The sequence below is a fragment of the Pagrus pagrus genome (assembly GCF_965226575.1).
Source record: "Pagrus pagrus genome assembly, chromosome: 17".
In the NCBI taxonomy this organism is placed as follows: Eukaryota; Metazoa; Chordata; class Actinopteri; order Spariformes; family Sparidae; genus Pagrus; species Pagrus pagrus.
Window position 1 is genome coordinate 5,902,267 of NC_140201.1, and position 21,989 is coordinate 5,924,255.

The 21,989-nt window shown below is 40.4% G+C and overlaps 3 protein-coding genes across 6 annotated transcripts; all 3 read right to left on the reverse strand.

Annotated features, from left to right (window-relative positions):
* Window positions 1–104: 104 nt before the first annotated feature.
* On the reverse strand, window positions 105–9,070 carry LOC311272783 (putative C-mannosyltransferase DPY19L4). Of its 2 annotated transcripts, none has more exons than XM_084379449.1 (19): window positions 8,699–9,070; window positions 8,353–8,520; window positions 8,057–8,178; window positions 7,883–7,973; window positions 7,534–7,655; window positions 6,521–6,666; window positions 6,115–6,238; window positions 5,897–6,031; window positions 5,436–5,567; window positions 5,139–5,240; window positions 4,977–5,050; window positions 4,729–4,887; window positions 4,476–4,595; window positions 4,258–4,378; window positions 4,040–4,096; window positions 3,863–3,945; window positions 3,643–3,775; window positions 3,169–3,327; window positions 105–2,783 (listed from the first exon to the last, which is right to left on the reverse strand). In XM_084379449.1, exons 1-19 carry the CDS (start codon window positions 8,790–8,792, stop codon window positions 2,619–2,621), a joined length of 2,307 nt encoding a protein of 768 aa, XP_084235575.1. In that variant the 5' UTR covers window positions 8,793–9,070; the 3' UTR covers window positions 105–2,618. The 2 variants fall into 2 exon arrangements, with proteins under 2 accessions (XP_084235575.1, XP_084235574.1); XM_084379448.1 differs by having other exon boundaries at window positions 8,057–8,181.
* Window positions 9,071–10,096: 1,026 nt separating this feature from the next.
* LOC311272517 (uncharacterized protein) lies at window positions 10,097–13,469 on the reverse strand. 3 transcript variants are annotated; one of them, XM_084378975.1, is made up of 9 exons: window positions 13,328–13,469; window positions 12,364–12,486; window positions 12,155–12,265; window positions 11,926–12,072; window positions 11,519–11,656; window positions 11,306–11,425; window positions 11,062–11,211; window positions 10,707–10,850; window positions 10,097–10,620 (listed from the first exon to the last, which is right to left on the reverse strand). In XM_084378975.1, the coding sequence occupies exons 1-9, from the start codon at window positions 13,377–13,379 to the stop codon at window positions 10,550–10,552; spliced, it is 1,056 nt and encodes a 351-aa protein (XP_084235101.1). In that variant the 5' UTR covers window positions 13,380–13,469; the 3' UTR covers window positions 10,097–10,549. The 3 variants fall into 3 exon arrangements, with proteins under 3 accessions (XP_084235101.1, XP_084235102.1, XP_084235100.1); XM_084378976.1 differs by having other exon boundaries at window positions 11,306–11,422; window positions 12,361–12,486; XM_084378974.1 differs by having other exon boundaries at window positions 12,361–12,486.
* A 317-nt stretch (window positions 13,470–13,786) lies between these two features.
* Window positions 13,787–21,958, reverse strand: kdm1b (lysine demethylase 1B). Its single transcript, XM_084379585.1, has 21 exons — window positions 21,765–21,958; window positions 21,328–21,470; window positions 20,830–20,951; window positions 20,643–20,732; window positions 20,431–20,542; window positions 20,209–20,322; window positions 20,073–20,111; window positions 19,693–19,885; window positions 19,372–19,556; window positions 19,084–19,254; window positions 18,909–18,983; window positions 18,691–18,825; window positions 18,282–18,453; window positions 17,714–17,841; window positions 17,188–17,319; window positions 16,999–17,073; window positions 16,758–16,874; window positions 16,488–16,613; window positions 15,845–15,967; window positions 15,264–15,416; window positions 13,787–14,928 (listed from the first exon to the last, which is right to left on the reverse strand). The coding sequence occupies exons 1-21, from the start codon at window positions 21,778–21,780 to the stop codon at window positions 14,845–14,847; spliced, it is 2,505 nt and encodes an 834-aa protein (XP_084235711.1). The 5' UTR covers window positions 21,781–21,958; the 3' UTR covers window positions 13,787–14,844.
* Window positions 21,959–21,989: the final 31 nt, after the last annotated feature.

The window sequence follows — 21,989 nt, forward strand, 5'->3', positions numbered from 1 at the left end:
GGATGCGTTCACCCTGTTTTAAATGGTTAAATTTAATGATATCATGATTAAGAAGCAGAGGTGAAAGGAAATATCTGAGTACGTAATAAGCACGACACAAAATATCAACTCATACATACTTTTAATTTACGCAGTAATTCAATAAAACCTAATATTCTCTACATGGCCTTTGTCGAAGGAGTTATTGGTGAGATTTGCATAATAGCACCGGAGAGAATTCACCACCAAATACTTTAAGGTAACAACAAGGCGACAGGACGTCTAGCTAAAGGTCTGATGGATGAAGAGATGACAGTCAGTCAGTCAGTTCCCACATCTCAAACAAAGGTTTCCAGATGAAGAGGATGAAGACAATGCAACAGAAACGAGCAGCTTCAGAACAAACCTCCACTACAGTTTACAGCTGAGAAAGACAAAGTTCTCAAGAGAGTCTCAACATTCACAGATGTCGTTTCTACTGTCCAGTGTAGTTCAGTCAATATTTTGGTATAAAACCACTGCGTTATTATGTGCAATATACATAACTGCTCCATAACAAAATGGTGATTAAAATGGGAAAACATTTTTAGGTCTCATTTACTCTTAATTATCAAATTTTTTCAGATAAAATGTGATCAAATGTGGTGGAGTCTCATTTAACTGCTCATAACTTGGATCATTATTCCAACATAAAACCTAATCATACTGTACGTCCAAATATCTCATTATTTTCTCCTAATCAAGACATAATTATCCAAATTTTACGAGGAAGATAAATTATACTCACTGAACCCTTTTCCCTTTAGTCAGGCAAGACCAGGGTTGCAGCGATATGCAGGTTATAAAGAGATGTACATTTGCTTATCTACGGTTTTGAATTCTACCATATTAGTGATATTAAAAACATATTTTACATAGTTTGCATCAAGTTTCATGTCTGTCAGGAAATATTTTGTGAATTTATCGTTTATTCAACCAAAAGAATATTTTGTTTTCGTTCCCTTGAAGGTCGTTGCAACTGAGAATAACACTAATAATTGTGTAATACAATGAAGCCATGATATTTTCTGAGATCAACCCAAGGCAAGACAGACTGTGATCCAAAAACATTGGATAATCATGATTATTCTAAGATTAAGAGCCATGCAAGTCAAAAGGCTTGAGCATGATTGTAGAATAACAGTCTACAGTCTAGAGCCGCGACAATTAGTTGATTAGTTGATCGAAAGAACAATTAATTCCAAACTATTCTGAGCCTCGGAATTCTTTCAGAGTAAAAATGTCAAAAATGTGCTTACGTTTCGATTCATTTCTGACAGTAAACGACTATGCTTTTGGGTTAGGACTGTTTAGAGACGTCACTTTAGGCTCTGGAAAACTGTAATAAGCATTTTTCAAATTTTTAAAAAAACACTATTAACTAAACAACGTCAGCACCTCGATATTAGCACACTGACATTATCAGGATAATGTTAAGTTGCAGATGTTGACCATCTTAGTTTAGCCTGTTAGCATGCTAACATTGACTAATTAGCACACAAAGTACAACTGAGGCTGAATGTCATCAGTCGTTCAGATATCTGGTCATAAACCAGAGTGGTGCACAAAATAAAAATTTGACCCAATGATGGCACTAGATGTGACGTTAACGAATCACACCAATGTCATTATAAATTAACCCTGAATGAGACATGAACGTCCAAGATTTAGTGGCGGTCCCTCCTAAAGCTGCCGAGACATTTCACTCTGAACCAAAAACCTCATGGTGGCGCTAGAGTGACAGTCAGGGCATCACAATTTATTGTCCTTCATCCTCTGGGAACCATGACTGTCTGTACCATATTTTTGCCAAACTGTCTGGTAGCTGTTGAGATATTTCACAACGTGAGTGAGAACTTTGACCTGCTGGTGGGGCAACAGCACAAGTCAGGGGAACACCAGGATCATTACGATGAAAACCTCTGGGCACCATTCATATCTGTGCAAAAGACAGCGAGAATACATCCAACAGTTGTTAAGATATTTTAGTTTGGACCAAAGTAGTCGAACTACAGAGCCGTCTCTGCAAGCACAACCAAAACTATTTGTTGTCTGAAAATTGAGCTGTAACGAGTAATTGATTTATATTAATCGCCAACTATTTCAATTATTAATTTTGAGTAATTTAAAGTCAAAACTCGCCAGCTTTATACATGTGAATATTTTTTTTGGTTTCTCAATTAATCAGGAAATATCGACAGACTCATCGTTAGTTGCAGCCCTATCCTAAAATAATGAAGCTAAGTGAATCTCAGCTGGTCTCGGCTTCTGTACAAAGTGACACACAGACCTCACACATCAACCTCTCCATTCATTAAATGCATCACAGTAAGGGTAACGCATGGCTTATAAAACTACAGTACAGTGATCAATATGGCATATTGCAACTCCGGTATGGTCCTTTTATGTTTATCAAACCACCTGTCGGACAAAACAAGGACAATGTGCAGCTCAGTTGATCCCAGTGGGTATGAATTTGCATTGACACCGGGATGTGAGGAGACGTTTCTCTGAGCACTAACTGCAGAAACATACAGTAGTCCTTCAGATATGATGTGAAACGCTGGAGTTAAGTCTCGGCACAGAGGCAGAAGCTGCTGTCAGTACTGAAAAGAGATGACGGAGTTCACTTTGTAGACGTGGTACGAGCGGTTCCAGAAAACTCGAGTGAAGTAGTTTGTGTATGGCGAGTAGTTCAACTTAATCTCCTGGCAGAATCTTCCGTGCTTGGAGAAAGAGTAAATCTCTCCTTTGTCATAAACAACCTGAATGGGACAGAAGGAAACGGAAAAATTAAGAGAATAGTATTTTCTTCTGTAAAAAACATGTCATAATCAATAAAAGAAGGCAAAAAAGAAGAGTTTAACGTATTGTAAAATACACAAACTCATATTTTTCCTGAAGTTAGATGAGAAGATTATTACTCAGCAGCAAATATAACCCAACAGCCGGCTCGCTTAGCTTAGCACAAAGACTGGAAATAGGATGAAAACCGATTTTGACCTACATTAAATCATAATGTTCACCTCATGGCAACAACATGCGCGATTTAACACGTACAATATCCCTCATACAGTGACAGACCGTATGTACGGTTGCAGACAGACGGGAATCTGCAGCTTGGCAGCTTGAGGTGAATCAATAACTCACATGTCCATTGGCGATGTCGAGCAGGTCTTTGATCCGACAGCCTTTTTTGAGAGAAAGCTCGTTACAAATTGACTCCTCGATGATCACATAGTTTGTCTTCTGAGAGGTCAGAATCTTATAGATGTCCTCCGCAGATCTCATTGCATACACCTGGTAAGTCTACAAGAAGAGAGGGGAAAAAAGGAAATTCATTTAAAAAAATTCAAATAAGTGTTTCTCATAAACACTATGGAAAATCTAAATTATATGGACCACGGCTAAAATTTATCTAATTTGTCTCTTTCTTATGTTTGTTGGACCTTTTTACGTTTTTTTTTTTAGATTCAGCAGAAAATAGTGAGAAAAAGTGGCCCTGCAACAACATTCAGTGAATTGTTAATGGTCATTATTACATAAAACCTCTTTATAACCCATGTACTTCACTTCCTCGCGTCTCTGTTTTATTTTTTGGAAAGAATCTATCATCTCACTCACATCTTCAGTCCTCCTCAGCAGGTTGATGTCGGAGTAAAGCGGTAAACTGGTCACTGCTGCACCTGAACACAACTTAACCATTCCTAACAGCTGAGGGCTGCCTGCAAAGACAGCTGCCACTGGAGCCTGTGACCTGGAAGACAACAAGAAAACATTAGATACAGCCATTATAAAGACTTTATAGGCATCTTTGAACATACAAAAAGATCTGACGACCCACCTGATCCAGCTGATCAGCTCGACTGTATCTGGTTCGTAGAACTCCGGCAGATCTGACAACTCAGCTAAGACACGAGGGCAGTACTGCGACACAGACGAAAGCGGTGTAGGAAGATATTATGTGCTTTTAAATGTCGGACATGAGGAGCTTCAAAAGATTAAGAGCTGAAAATCTTACCTCTCTCCACAAACTGAAACCAATGATGGTAGGAACCGCAGTGCTCAGGATCAGAGACTGGAGAGTGAACAAATAACAGTTCAGATTAACAGACTGAGCCAGAACCAGGAGGGTTAGATTCATCGTTAACTGTATGTTAACTGTTGTCAATATGTCTGTGTGAGTCGGACTTCTTTATAATTGTAAGCGGTTAACAGTGAATATAAGAGGCGACTCACCAGAACTACAGGGTGGATGGACTTCAGTTTAAGCCACTTAAACACGGTCATCCAGAGGTCCGGAGAACACACACCGAACGCTGTGAACATGCAGACGTACGGGGTCCATAAATACTTCATCCTGATGAGAAAAGAACACAGTCGATGTCGAGCTGCGAGTCACGAAACATGTTAGAAATCCAAATCCTAAAAACACGCATGTACGCTGATGTACGTACCCATCGAACAGCAGAGCCAGGCCTCCAAACAGCAACGTGTGAAACACATGATAGATGACCTCCGGCTGCTCTCCTATTCGTCCATCTTCAAGTCTGAGGTTGGTTGTCATTGGTTGACCACTGCAGGAAAGTAGAAAACCATGAGAAATGTTTACTACAACCTCGAACAGACGCACATTAAACCGTAGCTCCGACCCACAGCTGGTTGATGTCCAGTATCATTTTTAAAAGAAACATCTTGTGAGTGTCTAACCTGAGTCTTCTGTAAATTGTCTGCAGGGTGGACAACAGGCAGACAGAGAGCACCAGGAAATAGAAAGGAAGGACTGATGCCTGCGTCAGTCGTAGAAATAAGTCCTGACCGGGTGCCTGGAAACTCTCTTGGCACAGGAGGAAGTTGGTGACAAAGTCGCTAAAATAGAAGGAGAGAAAACGTTCCTATTACATTTCATTAAATTAGACTGTACAGACAGAAAGCTTAATTTAATACCTGAAACTCACGTTGTTGTGTTGAGCCCGAATTTTACTTCAAGGAACTTCAATATGAAGTCACTTTCACTCACAGGTATCAGTTTCTGTAAATGAGAAACAGTGCTGATTAACCAACAACTTAATGAGACAAATGGATCAGTGGAGGCAGCCAACGAGCCAATGTGATCTCACCTTGACCAAATAACTGAAGGTGATCCCTGTGGTAAAGACCAGGTGGAAATGTAGGAAGAGCTTCAGAACTCTGGCCACAAGAGGTCCCATCTTCATCTTTTGCTGCAATAGAAATAAAGAAAACAGCGTAAGATTGTTTTCTCTGCATTTAAACCCCTTTTCATTTATTACTGATGAATTTGAAAAGGTGCATAGGAAATATTTCTTTCTTAAAACATTTGTTAAATTATTATTCAGTTATCAAAATTCAGTGATCATCATCTGTCTGAGCTCTGACGTGAGGGAGCAGCTAACTACCTGGAAGTACCTCGCGAGCACTGAGCCAATCATGAGGCTGAGCAGAGGCGAGCTGAGCAGCGTCGGGTTCTGAAACTGGAACAGGTAGGCGAGGAACAAGGAGCTGAGGTACACCTTGTGAATGTCAGCCATCTTAACATCGAAGATGGAGAGAGAGAGACAGACAAACAGACAGAAATTGGAAAAATGTCTGGCAGAATCGATGTACAAACAAAAGGTATTTTGGGGAATGCAAGGACAGTTTTTTACTTTAACATTGCTTATATTTATACATAATTGGCCAAAGCTTTGTGTTTAATTCATTTTTAGGCATCAAAAGGCTGAATAAGGACATTTTTAGCCTAACAGAACCTCTAAAGCTCACTTATTAACACGTTATTATTCGTCTGTTTATCCCCACAAAGGTAGGTAGGTGTGCTACCAGGCAGATTTTTCCCCTCAACTCTGATGGACTACATTACCTTACGTGGCGGCACCAGGTCAAAAGAGTCGAGCAGGAAAAGACAGAGGCCTTGGATGAAGAGCACATAGTGGCTGTGTTCCCACACCAGGAGGAAGGTGACGGTGGTGGCACTCATGGTAAGATAGCAAAACATCTACAGAGAACCACAGTTAAACAGTGAGTGTAAATGACTTGAGTATGGTAGAGGAATATTTAAAAAATAAATCGGAGGCTTACCTCAGTGGCAGAGCTGATTTTATTACTTAAGAATCCAGTCAAAGCTGCAACCTGGCAAGAGAAGTAAGGCAGAGCCCAGTTGTCCCGCAGAGGGATAGCATGGTCCACTTTGGTTGTATCTGGTCTGAGGAGGAAATGACCCACAGGAGAGTTATCACAATATAACAGAACCATTGATCACCATTGATTTTTATTGGTCTTAACAGCAGCAACATGTGCCCATATTGTTTTAAAGTATTTGTTTTCAGAAAGCTGAAGTGGAGCAACAGAGAGAGAGGATAAGAGAAAGGATGTATGATGAAGTTGGTAGGATGAAGGCAACTTTACCGCATTGATCGACTACAACAGGAGGAAGAAACATGATGGGGAATAAGCATGAAGATCAGGGCGGCAGAATTCCTCTCACCTGTTTATCACATACCAGGCCACCGCCAACATGCCAGCCACCCAGGTGCCGCTCATCACCCAGCTACACACAAACAGAGCAGTGACGTAGACAGCCTGCAGGCCGAAAACAGCGCCGACGTAGAAGTAGATTGGCTCCACAACATCCTGAACGAAGAGACAGAAACATCAGGGATTGATCAAAACTGACAAATCTAAAACTCTGTGTACTCTTCATTTTGTTTTCTATTGTAGGGGTAAAGCGATGCAAAAGCTTGATTTTTGGACAGTCCATGACGATTTACTTCTACTGAAAAACATCTTTACAGTTTCTTGGCCCGTAAACTTCCACAGGTCCTCATGTCTGATGGTTTCCAGCAGCAGGAGAGAATCTGAACTACATGGAGAATTTGTTTTCTGCATTTGTGGTGTTAACTCGGGGCTTTCATTGTGAGATCTGCTATCTGGTAAAACTTTGCTACTTGTCGTGCCGTATGTGAAGTTTCGTATTTTGACACTGAACAGACAGAGAAGTAAAAATTCTCTCTCCACCTACAGCTCAAGGTCTCTCTGAGTACTGAGTTGCATTTTTTTGTTGTTTTGCTAAGCAACAAATCCTTCCTTTCCGGAGGAGGCTCAGACTGAAAGGCCCCCAGGTCATCTAAGACAGGAGTTATGTTACTATTTCCAGTCTGTTTGCCAGTGTTCGTCTGCTCCAAGACAGGGCGCTGTCCTAGTTTGGTACCTTTGTTCTTTAGAAAATACACATGCACCCTACATCTCACATGATCACTGATCATAATACGACACAAAGGTATTGAAGGCTGGTCAAAACTGACATAATAATGAATGGATCTTGATGAAAAAACTGGGCGTATTTAGGGGCCTGGTATCTATGAGTGAGTACAATGATGTGGATAAAGGGGACTGTTGAGTCTTGGCGGAGGTACAGTGTATGCTCAGTTGCATTTCATTCTAATTGTACTTGATCTAACTTATAGCAAGCTGATCACAAAGCGAAAAAGAAACCTTTACCTGGCTGCTTGTGATTCTGTATACGAAGCTTGCGATGAGCTCTGGATACAGAGACAAACGTTCCACTATGTTGATGGTCTGACCCGAAACAGTCTTGTTATCTATCGTCAGCTCATACAACCCTGGAGAACAAACAAAAAAGCACGTGAGAACATTGTCATTGTTTTTATTAGTACATATATTTTGCAACTATCAGTTAATCAGCACTTTTATGTAGTCATATTTTTCATATTTTCTGTTTGCTGGAGGCTTCAAATAAGCCCACTGGGTCTTCTGCCTCTTTCTGCACTGTATATTATGTGTCATCCTTCTTACTTTTACATATATTTTAAAGTGTACATGTATGTACCTCTTTCAAACGATGGTGCCGTCAGCATGTGCTTGTAGTAGTAATAGTAGAGTCCGCTGCCTTCCTGGAAAGTGATTTCACGCTCCAACTCCTGAAACACACCAAAGTGTATTTAAAAACTGATATAATATGGCAGTGCAGTGAAAATATAAAAGGAGGCAGCCAGTCACCCACCTGCCTAGTTGAAAACCAGAACTTCCTGTCATGATACGTTGACAGATAAACGGCGTAAAGCATGCCGCAGGCAACCGCTGCCAAACATCCGAAGAACACCCTCACCAGGCACTGCAGAAAACCTGCTGAGGAGCGGAAATGTAACAACAAACATCACATATCAGAACAAGTGGTGTTGTTTATATCCACATTACTGATGATCAGATGATCAATCAAGCTACAGGAGTGAAGTGACAGTGAACAGACTGATGCTGCTTTGTAAAGTTGACACCTCAGTAAATAAGACATAAACTTACATGTAGACATCTTGGACCTTCTGACAGAGGACTCGGGTGTGTTTGCTTCTTCCTGTTTATGTTGAGCATCCTCTTCTTTAACTTCACCCTCATCTTTCTGCTGCTTGTCCTCTGCTTCACCAGTGGACACACTCCCCTCATCCTCTGTGTTCACCGGCCCATTAGCATCTGTGTTAAAAACAGACTGAAACTGAAACAATCACAGTCTTTGAGACCATCTTTACAAGCATCCCACTCAGTCGTGGTGGAAAAAGTTAGCTGAAGTTACCAGATGCTTTTTTTTTTTTTTTTGCACAGGAAGCTAACTGCTGTCCAGGTAGCAAACTGCTAAGTTAGCTTAACTTACGCGTAGCGTGCAGCTCAGGCTCATTTTGGTGCTCATCCTCTTCTTTACCTCCCTCTGAAGTAGTCTCAGTTTTCCGGCATCTTAACTCGGTCATGACGATATCAAATTAATCCGAGAGTTGTCTGGTGTGTTGAGACAGCAGCATGCTAGCTAACAAGCTGTTAGCTAACCCAAGAGACCTTAACTCAATACCCGGCTTTGCGTGAAGCTCGGCAGGTGACACGATAACCTGCAAACTTCCTTTTTCTAGATAAACTTTTGTGGCACGACGCGGTGAAGCAGCAGCTGTGCAGTAGTGGTGTTGTGATGTTCAGTGTGTGTGTGGAGGACTGGACTGAGCACTGCTGCTGGGAAGGGCAGAGCGGAAGTAGCGGATGCTGACAGAAAGCAACGAAGAAGAAGAAGAAGAGTGAGGACCAAACTTCACTTGGAATTTATGTAATTTAAGAAAACAGAAAAAAGTCAAATTAAGAATTCATTTTTGGGTATTTTACCAACATAACGTCATTATTTGCTTTAACTTCGAAGGTTTTATTTTCTTGCATCATCTCATCCTGCCCACGTCTTTAATTGTTTTAGAAATATGAGTTTTAAGTGCTCAAACAACAGTGAATTAACAGAAAATTATGATATTGAAAGTCAAGAAATTAAACAAGTTGTTTGTGATGGGAAAACGCTGAAACATTTTATTTGTTCAACTTCTCAGTTATAAAGATTGGTGACCTTTCTTGGTTTTATATTACCTAGAGCTAAAACAATAATCGATTAATCGGACAATGGACACATTTGAGCAATTTAAAAGTCATCTTAAAGGTGCAATATATAAGAATTGGTCATCTGTCAAATTCATACTCAAAGCAAACATGGGGCAACATTACACCAAAGAAACTGCTAACTGCTAGTAAGCCCTGCTAACAGCTAGTAAGCCCAGTTAGCCGTGCAGTTAGAGGTTCAGACTGTGAGCCCTGGGACTACGGAAGTGTTAGCTTTAACACTGCTAGCATGGGAGATTTGAACCAAGATGGGCTAGCTGGTTAGCATGCTAACTTCTGTAGATCTCTGCAATACAATACACAGACATAACTACAAAACTGCTATTTATTCACATTCTGTTAATTCATAGTTAAGTTTTCAACAACATTTCTTACATGTTGCCCCTTTAAAAGTTCAGTATGTAATAATTTAAGTTGAAAGCATATTTAAAAGATGAACTTAAAGTTTCAAGACAATGTGAAAAAATAACAGTTTTAACATTTTAACATCTATGCATGTTAGCATGCTAACCAGCGAGCCCATCCCATTATTACAAATGACTTTCAATCCCACTGGAATGAACATGACAGACGAGATAAAGAAGAAGAATGTTATGTATGTTAGGTATGTTTCAAGTGAACCTCATTGTGATTTGAATATTTAATCCAACACAATACATTTTCACTTCTGCATGCTGTGCGTACAGTTAATATATAAAAGCAGAACAGTAACTTACATCAATGAGTGTTCAACAATTCCCTTTAAAAAAAATAAAACCAGAGCAGACAGCCAGTGCAAACAATAGGCACAGATAGTAACATAAACGACTGTGCATAGAATCTTTCAGGAAGCTACAAAAATGTATCCCAAACTTAAAAACAAGAGTAAAAATATTAATACCTTAAATTAACATGTATGTACTGTATATAAAACACCAGTTGAACTTTACATGAACACTAACTGTAATTTTTAGGAGTCTCCCAAAGGATTTATGACACTTTATAAAGTCCTTCAAACTTGGAGCCAACTTCGCCGTCCAGAAGGTGAAAGGTAACAAAAAGCTGTTTCTTCAACCTGTTTCAGCTTTATTTCATCTTCTTATTCTTCCTCTGATGATTCCTCGGAGCCTTTTGACTCCTCACTCAAGTGCTTTTCAGCAATCGGTGTGTCTGTTTAGGAGAGTTAATCATGTTACGCTTTATGCCCTATGAGGTTTTTAAACAGCATCAGTAATAACTTGATATGTAATCAGTACCTGTAGTGGTTTGGTTCGAGCTTTGTGTGGCCCCCGTCTCTTCACCATCACACCTCTCCAGTATTATCCTCAGGATTTTGGTCACTTGTGGGTGTTTTGTTGCCTTGATTAAGGGTTCATCATCTGAACTGTTGCTTTCTGACCCTAAACATTTTAATGAAACATAAATAAATGACAGATTTAGAGAGCTTCTTCAGAATATTATCTTTTCTTGTGCATTTCTCTTTCCAGTAAAGGGTTTGCCGGGGACTTTAGCCACATCATGTAGCCCCTAGAAACAGTCTACCTCTGTTGGTGTTGCATACATTTTCTGTCACCTCTACTAGCCCAAGACTGGCTGGCTCATAGTCTTTACCTGACACAAGCTTCTTTCCTGGCTTTTTGGGAGTTGTGCCCCTTTTCTTCGGAGACGAAGCCTTCCTTTTCTTTTTTGTTTGTTTGTTTGTGCGGGTCTTTTTCACAAGATTAATCAAGGGTTCATCTTCCGAGCTTTCATCAGAAGGTTCTGCCAAACAACAGTCACAGCAACAAGGAATTAAATCATAAATCATTATATAACATATAATGTTTTGTGAATGTAGTCACTACTGATACAGCACCTCGTCTCTTTCTTGACACACTGACTTGCGATCCAGCTGTCTTCTTTGTGTTTTTCTTCACTGGTTTCTTCTTGGCAGTGAGGTTCGACAACGGCACATCATCATCACTTGAGCTGCCTTCTGAGGGTGAACGGTTTTTTAAAAATCCAAGAGATTAGCACTTGTAATAAAACTGTTTTAAATTCATTCCAGTCTCATGAAAGTGATGCCTACCTTTCAGGGATTTGTCTTTCAGTTTTGGTTTGGTTTTCTTGCTGTTCTTTTGCTCTTTAGGAGCCTTTGTCAGCTTCCTCTTCGTTACTGCCAGTGGTTCATCATCTGAGTTGTCACTGGAAGACTCTGCATATGTGACTGGAACAAATATTTATTTTTAAGTGCGATGGGAAATAATTTCAAGTTGATTTCCACACTTTAAACTGACAGTTCATCCCAAAATCAATAATACAGTTTTCCTCTTACCTGTGGAGCTGTTGATCCATCTATATCATTTTGGTGTGAGAGATACTGGCCATAGAGATGTCTGCCTTCTCTTAATGATAACGGATCTAGATGGCTATCGGCTTGTGGTGTTAAAGATGCCATAAAATACATTTGGGGTGAACTGTACCTTTACCAATTACCTGTTTTTCTTGCTGCATTCCGTTTGGATTTCGTGACTGGGGTTGCTTTTGGCGTGACAGCTCCTTTTCTCTGACGTTTGGAGTCAGTTTTCTTGGCAAATTCACTTAAAGGCTCATCATCCGAACTATTGTCCTCATCCAGTGATACTGTACAGGACAGGAAGACAATAAGTATCTGCTACACATACCAGCATCTTCCTGTTGATGCAGGGAGATACAATTATCTTACCTTTCTTCTTTGCATCAGCAGATTTTCTCGGAGACAGTGAGGAAGGTTTCTTCGCAGCTTTGGCAATCTTTATGAGAGGCTCATTGTCGGAGCTATCATCTGTATTCAAATCTGTAACCGTTACATACAGAAACATTAAACCATCCACTCCACACAGAAATCAGAAAATACAGCCAAAATATAGATTATGACATTGACACTGTTACCACCGGCTTTCTTGTTGTTTGTGCCATTAGCTCTGGATGGCGTGTCGTCTATTTTCTCTGGTTTCTTAGTCGATGCAGAGATTTTCAGGTTTATCAAAGGTTCATCATCTGAGGAGACATCCGAAGCTACAAAAGGAGAAGATATAAGCATATACAATTTTGTACCTTTTGCTCTCAAAGCTTACAATGTGTTGAGTTGAAAATAATTGACTTCAATGGACAGTATTTTTAATTTGTTAGTCGTTAGCAACTCATATAATAACCAATCTATAACGAAAGCTCATCTGCTATTTTGTTTTTTTATCAATATGACTAAGTAAGTATTCAAATACATATATTTGGGCAAAAGTAATATTCAGCAGTGTAAGAATACTTTTATTACAAGTCCTGCAGTCAAAATTATTACAGTATTACAAGCAAAAATACTCATAAATGAAAATTGTACCTTGCAAACAATTGTACTAAATGTAATATATTATTAGATTATTACTTATTCATTAACAATTGAGAAGCTTTTTTAACGTATCTGGTTGAGGTAACTTTTAATCACTATATGGGTATTTTAGAAGTTGTTTGTAATACAATATGCAAGTCTTATGTAACTATACACGTCAGATAAATGGAGTGGAGTAAAAAGTACAAATATTCCTTTGAGGTAGCGGAAATGGAAATACTCAAGTATAAAAATACTCGTTAGTTACAGTAACGTTACAGTACTCGAGTAACAAGCACAGTACTTATGGTAGTGAAACTACTTTTTAATAACCAGTACACCCACTACTGTTTTTATTTATTAAGCCAATGTTGCTGTAGTATAATCTCTCCTGTCTCAACCGTTTTATAAAGACGCGAGCAGCAGCACTGATGTTTATGACGAAGTTGTAAGCTAATTTAGCTTTTAGCTAGCTACAACTCCCAATGTCTCCTCCTCAGCTGAAATTTAAAATGCCATTATATATCTAACTACCTGGACAGTCTTGGACCACATTGGTGGGCATGTCAGCAGTGCTGCAGTCCATTGTGTTGCTTAATATTTATTGTAATCTTCATCCAAAACGCGCCAAGTTGCTCTATTTCCTCTTCATGTTAGCTTCTTCTTCTGGTGATGATATCGGGAGCAGACTAGACGCAGCAGCGGCGCGTTGCTGCCCCCACAGGTCATTTGTAGAACTACATACAGTTACCCCACCTTCAGTCAAAAATATGTTGAGCTCATTGTTTGAGCTTTACTCTGCAGAGTTTGACACTAGAGGGCTGTTTTCACAATCACTGCTGAAAAGGTAAAGGTAATCTGTGCTCATTTAAAATCCAACTCTCAAGATGTGGGTCCAATCATGGTCCATGGCGTTTTGACCCTTTGGGGCCACCGTAACAAACACTGATTGAAGGGGAAAAAGGAGCTAAATATTCATTCACAAGCCATGAGTATGGCAGTTGAAAGCTCAGTTTATTACACACACACACACACACACACACACACACAAGATAAATATTCAAACACTGTAATGTTGGACAAACAGGACATGATCATGTAGATGTACTGATCCAGACAGTGATATGAGGACCGACATGTAAAGCTTACTTAGTCAACATTAATCAACAGAGTGAGGACATTGTTGTGCTGTTCCCCAACCCCGAACATCAGGAACTTAACTGTTATACAAGAGGTTGGTTGTGTTGTTTTATTTTTTTCCAACCATCTTCAGAATTGTTCAATCATTATTTTCTTGGATCATTTTCTGCACGGTGATGTTGGTGATGTCTTGATCATATCCCTGAGACAGTAACGGGAGAATTGAATTTATCATACACGTGAATTATTCATTTCTTTTTAAATCAAACAGTGATTTTAAATCAAAAGTGCTATCACAGAATTACTCTTACTATATATCTAACCTTTTATCTCTTTACCGTTTATACCAACACATGAATCACATATAATACAATGCAAATTCATTAGGGCTGTATGAAATATTGGTGAATGACTCTCAAAGAAAATATTTATAATCCTTGGAGATTAAATTTTACGCAGTTGAATCATGATTAGATGACTGAGAGTTTACCAATGTTTCATGCGCCCTAATCTGAAAATCAAAAGTTAAATTTTCTGACCATTTCATCGAAGAAGTGCTACATACACCATTCATTAAACTCAAATTTAAGATAACGCCACCCTGCTCTCGGACCGAGGCCTTGCTAATAATTGTTTTGCATCTTGTAACCAACAATTTTCCAGCTTGATTTCTGATATAAATAAAAGCACTTCAGCTTCTTTTGTGTTAAATGTGTAGAGCCAGGCACTGCAGAGCGCTACTTGACCCCATCAAAACGGTGTCATGTTGATCAGACGAATCACAGTACAACGCAATATCATTTTAACTGGAGCGATTTGGGTCACGCAGTCCAAGTTGTTTAACGGTCTGTTGCTCAGTGCAACCCGTGTGTCCATGCTGGTGTTTTTAAGTGCTCTGGAACTGTTAGAGTTTACATAGCAGCCATCTTGCTGGCCTCTCTGACCCCGCTCAGGTAGGCTCCTGTCACAGTTTGAGGGAAGTGTCTGTTGGTGGCCTGGTAACAAAAAACAATAACAAAAAAAAAAAATCAATGAAAAAACAGCAAGAAGCAGTTAAACAATCTGCAATATTTAAGCTGGAGAGTGATAAAAATATCTGACATAAGTAAATTGACTGCTGTGAGCAAATTTTATAAAACACTAGTAATTCAGTTTGACAACATAATCCTAAATCAAGATCCACTTACAAGGATTTTTTTTCATCATCATTTCTTTCTGAGAGTGTGGAAAAAGCTAGTGGACAGCGAAGTGGACCTTGAGTTAAAAGGGACAGTTCATGTCTTTGCAGTGATAAAACACATTTGATAAAAATGGTAAAAGCCACTGTTACCTCTCCTGCAAAGAACACTTTTCCCTGCACGTCTTCAGCGAGGATGTCATAGGCCTCTCCACTTCCTCCTGTCTTCACAAAGCTGTAGGACATCTGGGACCACATGTCTTTGCTCCAATGTGTCACAAAGAAATCCACTGGTTCTGGGACCTCCTATAAAGGACGACCAACAGTAAATAACAACTACTGGTAATGATGAACAAAAACAAAAATTCATCTGAAATAAAATTGTATAAAAGGGTTAATTATTTTTTTCTATTATTATTTTTAATTTTAGAAAACATACAGGGTGTATTTTACAAGTTTCTACATGCATTATAATAAATTATTAGCCCAGGCAAATTTTAGTTCAAGGCCCACACATACTGGCTGTTCTGGGAGAGAGTACGTTGTGCTGGTGCAGGAAGTATCAACTATCAAATGAATGTGAAAATGTACTTTTAGCTCCTCATTTAGTTTAGTTCCTGGGAATTATTGGTCGTACTGTTCCTTATTCATCATTTACCCTGAATAAAGGTGTAAGTAAGACTCAAAAAAATGTCAGTCCAAAGCGTCACAAACCTGAAGTGTGACAGGTTTACCTGTTCTTTGAAAAGCTCTCGCAGGACCTTCATGCACTCCTCCACCACCTCCTTGTCCTCCATGTCCCGGACAGAAGGTACAGCTTCACCAGTGATAACAGACATGAGGACAGCCTGCTTCCCCTGCGCGCGCGCGCGCACACACACACACACACACACACACACACACACACACACACACACACACACACACACACACACACACACACACACACACACACACACACACACACACACATTGATATGAATCTATCCTCCTCTTCTTCTTTTCACATTTATTTTATTGTATCTTCTGGTTTCTTGTTAAACTGCAGATGGCATTCAAATGTTCTTCTGTTTATCAAAACATAAAAGCATTGTTTCTGTAAACAGTGCAGCAGCGTAACACCGATCGATGTAGGGTTTAAGGAGATCTACTGGCTTAAATGGAGAATCACACTCATTATTATTAAGTGTATTATTACCTGAGACTAAGAATCGTTGTGTCTGTTTCCTTACAATCAGTAATTTTCTCTAGCAGGAATCACGTAGGAAGTTCCTTCCTTAACTGTAGTTTCTGATTTATATTATGATTTTAAGATGTGTTGAGCTGAAAGACATTGTGTTACTGCGCGGATACAAATGGGAAAAATAAAAATCAAACCTGTGGCTCCATGTCGTAGAAGACACCGAACATGCCTCTCTTGTCAGGACTTGGTGGTATGTGACCAAAGTAGTCTGCCCCTTGGATTTTGTTGTCCCAGAATCTGTACGGGAACTGAAGAGCGATCTGAAAGAAGTTTTGAGATCATATTAATCATATAAGTATCTGATAGAGTAGTGAAACTTAGATCTTAACCTTACAAATTACTCAACATTCACTTGGTTGCCTGTAGTGTTTTACAACCATGTGTTACACATTAACAGTTAATACCTTCTCTATGATACCAGCTCCCAGACTGTGGATCGCTTTCAGTTTCCGTTCAGGAAGCGGCGGGTTGAACTGGATGAAGTTCTTCTGGAGTAAAGTCAATGGGACTGTAACAAGAACCTGAAAAGAGGAAAGGATGTTAAAACTCAACAACATTAAACCATTAAAATCAGCACTGAGTACATTTAACATTCTCTGAAAATGATAGTTTTGGAATAATAATAAAGTTTAACAATGTTTTTACCTTCTGTGCCGTCCACTGGGAACCGTTGGAAGAGGTAACTTTGACAACATCACCTGAGTAATCAATGGACTGTGCCTAGAATAAAAGAATGTACACCTGATTTTTAAAAACATGGTTTATTTATGTAGTAAACAACGTAGCGTAACAAAGGTTAAAGAAGCTAAACAATAAAAAGATTGGGTTACAAACCGAGCACTTTGTGCGGATGTCGAGGCCCTCGGCCAGTTTGTGGAGTAACACAGAGTAGCCCTTTGTGAGTAAAGTGTGGTCTCCTGAGAACTGAGCAAAAAATTCATTGTGGTCCCAGGATCTTGCCGATACCTGCAAACAAACAAACAAACTTGAGAATAATTATTAACTACAATATCTCCAGAAACCCTTGAAAAAAAGAAATCACACAATTTTGTGATTAGTTTATTTAGGAGAAACTTTGTGCAAATTCTCAATTATTTGGGACTTCTGGAAATTCAGCAAATGCTATATATTAAGTTTCTTTCTGTGTGTAAAAAACATTTTGTGCATTTGTTCCAGTGATGTACGTGTGTCCAGTATAATAACAGTGTGTTTGCTTCTATGGTGAATGTTTTCCTGATTCTACAGGGACAGACAGAAATGTAGGATGCGTTCACAACGATAAACCAGTCTGAATTTTCCGAAAACACCTAAAAGCAAATATACAAGCGCTCATTGAAAACTAGTCGAAATAGACACGGACCTGGTCTAACGTGCTTCCACAGGCGTACTCCAGGTTGCTGAGATGAAACTGAAGCACTTTCTCCTCCAAATCACTAAATTGGATTCCAGACTCCTGAAGAAAGTTTTTCTTCACCTCCTGGACTTTTTCTGTAGAGATAAAAATAGAAAAACTAAAAAGTCAAGTATCTCTAAAATACTAAATACTGACCAAATCCTGTTTTTTATATACAGTTTTATTGTTTATTTAGTGTCCCGGAGTAGTACATTTTTTTCTCAGCACTACTTCCGTTTTACTTTTAATACTTTACCCTGTACCTTTTCACACTTGTGACCTACTTGTAATAATAATGTGCAGGTATGGCTGAACATGAAAATAGCTTTTATAGCTGCAGAAGAAGGCAAAGTTGTCAGAGGGTCATGCATGAAAAGTGAAGATAAACTGAATGTTTCTCACCAAAAGAACTTAATGAACACAAAAACCACAATCTTAGTCTAATAATAAAAGTTATCATGCTGTTGGATCCATTTGATAAAGAGGCTTCAGTGAACATCACACTTTAGATAAAAACAATAATGTTGTTCAGCACCTCTCAGCGGTGTGTCCTGGTTCTGAGACTTGTCCTTCCTCCATTCCGACACCACGTCCAGGATGGCGTTGAAGTGGAAGTCCATGCGCTTGTCGATGGCCGGGTCAGTGACCTGCCCGCCCTCCTGAAAGAGGTCACATCGCTCTCCAAGCTTGTGCATCTTGATGCCCATCTACAACAGAAGAGTGAGGAGTCAAATTAGAAGAACAAGGGTCTTTGGTCTTAAAGCTCCAGAAATGTGGTGAAGACTATGAAACTTCGTATTGAGTAAACTGAGTAAATAATGACTGAATTTTCATTTTTGGATGAACTGCTCCATTAAGACATTGTGTGTGTTTCCATTAAGCCGATGAAAAAGAAAAACACAGACTAAAGATCACTTTAGTTCAGACTTTAAAAAAATCCTTACCTGTTCACACATTAGGGCGATGGGGTTGTTTACACAGCCGTTGACGATTTGAGCTCCTCGCCCCACAGTGACACCTAGAGAAGGATCATCCCACACACGACCTCCAATTCTCTCCCTCGCCTCAAGCACCACCACCTGTAAACCAATGAAAATGCAGAGTGTACAGCAGCAGCACTGTGACCGGCAAACGATATCTAACAGGAGGTGCCAAAGTTTACCTGAGTGCCAAAGTTTTGCAGCTGTCGTGCAGCAGCCAGACCTGAAGCTCCGGCACCGATGATGATGACATTCTTCTGCAAAAATGATGAAATGTACGAGGAAGCTGTAATGCTTAGCCAAAGAAATGTGATGTGCACTGTTGTGTCATGATGAAGTAAAGATGAAGAAACTCACAGAGCAGTATCTCTCAGGGAGCAGAGGCCGTTTCACTGCCAGCACGCCAGTGTTGATGAGACCCTTCCTGGTCATGAATTGGAGCACGCGGTCCATCTCCTGCACGCAGCGCACACGCACCAAACCCCGGACGATGATGTTCAGAGCACACTTCTGGGAAGTCAGCACCTCCTTTAGAAAAACAAGAAAAACTGCTCATTGTTTTGAATTTTGCTCCTTTTCGGAGTCCTATATTCCGTTTTTTTTGTCACGAGGAGAAGATGTGATATTGAAAGATCTGCAGTGTACCTTGCAATTCTTGTTCCAGGAGGCCAGAATGAGGTTACGCAGAGCTAAATACATGGTGGGATCGCGGGAGAATTCGGGAAACTCGTAAAGCTCATCCAGCTCCATCATATCCGGCCGCACACACAGAGCCTTGCCACACTCATTGGGCTGGTAGAAGGGCTGGAAGTACGGACACAGGCCTGGAACTGAGGGATAAAATTACGATTGAAACACCACATTCCTACACAGTTTCGACTGATATCTCTACAGGGGAGGTTGAACAATAATCTCTCTGGTGCATTATTCCCACGTAGTCCCATATCTCTCTGTACACAGACTTACTCTGTGGCTGGACGGCTCTGCAGTGATCGGCCCTCAGCTCGGTCAGAGACACGTTGCTGGGAGGGCCTGATGGACTCATCCCCACACAGTCAGGGTAGTACGCAGCGAGGAAGGGGCTGGCTGGACTCTCTTTGAACAATGGTGGCAAAATCAACATTGAATGCCACCAGCTGTCAGTCACCTCGGCCACTCTCTGTGAGAAATGAAACGACATGAGATTGAAGAGGATGCAAATCACTGTTGTGTCTTTCATGCACTTACTGTATACTGAAGGTTTATTTTTGAAATTGCTTATTATACAGATTTTAACAAGTTAATTAAGAATCGGTTTCCTGCTTGGATTCAAAACCAGATAACACAGACACACATCACCATCTTACCAGGTCCTCTGGTTGGGAGCACTGGTCCGGACCCTCAGTCTGTGGGAAAGACCGGAAAAAATTTCATGACAAAGATAAAATCAGAAATTTCACTTGTGACTGGCTGATTATGTTTGATTTTTTGCTTCCTGTTTACTTTGATGTTGTTGAACTTCATTCCGCAGCGGTACGACGCAGCGAGGGAGGCAGTGAGTTGGATCTCTTTAGTCAGCTGACGCCACTTCCTGCAGTCCGGTTTAATACATTGAACCTGAAAGGAACCATGTCACAATCAACATGACTGTGTTTGTGACGTGGCAAACTTATAGTAACCACATTCAGCTGTTTAACAGGAACCAGGAAGGCTGCCTGCGCTCACCCAGAACGGCAGCTGCTGATCTGCCATGAAAGCTTTTAGACTGGGCTCACTTTTCCCGTTACTAGTCCACGTCTTCTTCCACGCAGCAAAGGTCTCGTAGCCGTCTTTGTGACTGCCAGTGGAAAAAGAAGAATGTGATCTTATAGCTTTGTTATAGTGAAACAAACAGTTCTTTGTTAATGTTATGCGAGTGGTTGTTCAGTCAACATTACCTTCTGTAGTAGTGATCAAAGCATTCGTTGCAAAAATGCTCACCACATGAGAGGTGGTACCAGCGAGAGGTGTATCCATTTTTAGCACACCTGAGAAGGGACAATCGGGTCCATCAAAACAATCTGTATCTGACAAAAGAGTGACCGAGTTACGACCTGGTTCCTATTACACAGAGAAGCATGCTACCTTTCAGATGCACTTGCGAAACAAACTGGGTATGTCGCAGAGCATCCAGCCTTCTCACACTTTCTGTACTTTTTCTCGGACTGGTCGTCCTCCTCCTCTGTGTCTGTGGCCTTTCTCTTGCTCTACAGGAGAAGAGTGTGGAAAATGGTGCCACTGAGTTCATCTTTATATAGAGAGCAGATTTAAAAGGGGGGATGCACAGATCACAGAAGATAAATCAGTCACGTTTTGACAATATCAAGCAGAGAACGTTTTGCAGTGTTTAAAACCAACCAAGTTTTGGTTAAAATCACCACAGAAGTATCCTCAAAAATGTTTGCCTTGCATATTCTGTCTATCAATTTGAATCTACATGTGTTATACTGATGGACCTCTATGTATTGTGCCATATAAAAGAATAAAACATGGGACTAAATACAGAACCATGGAGGACCCTACAGAAGATGAACACTGTGTTCAGCTCGCAGGCAGAGGTTGAATGGTCATGCTGCAGTTTACCTGTCCAGGTGGAGGGTTGTTGGTGCGCTTCACCCGGACGTTGATCTGTCTTCCAGAGGAGCGCAGGGTCTGGCCATCCCCCGGTGACTCCCCGGAGCTCCTCTTCTTGGCTCGCCGAGCACCAGAGGCATTCCCTGAATAGTCTGAACAGCCACAACACAGCTTTAACAGCAGACACCACAACACAGCTCAGTTGAAATGGGGCCTTTGTTGAGGCTGGTGAGGCTCTTTATGACAGATAACGTGACGTTCAGGTGTATCCTATTAACAGAACTAATTCAAAATGGAGCAAATCGAATGAAACACGGGATTAATTATGTAGAAACAGCAATGGTGGGGCAGTTGTACACATTAGCAGGCTCTTTAAACAGCCGAACCATGTCCGCCTGTCACATTTAGCATGTAGCAAGCACTAGCAGCGCGTTATGAACACCGACCTGCATCCGACAACATGACGGACTGCGACGTTTCCTCAGAACCAGAGATTTACTGACGTTCAGTGACTTTCAGAGGCGTTTTGTTGATGTTGTGTTCGTCTCCCTCTTATTGTTGTGGGGGAAATCAATGCGATGTTGTTGCCAGAATACCACTTCCTGTTTTAAAGAGGAAATGGGCGTTTCGTTCAAGACGCGATTTGAGCCCTGCCGCTCGCCGTACTACAC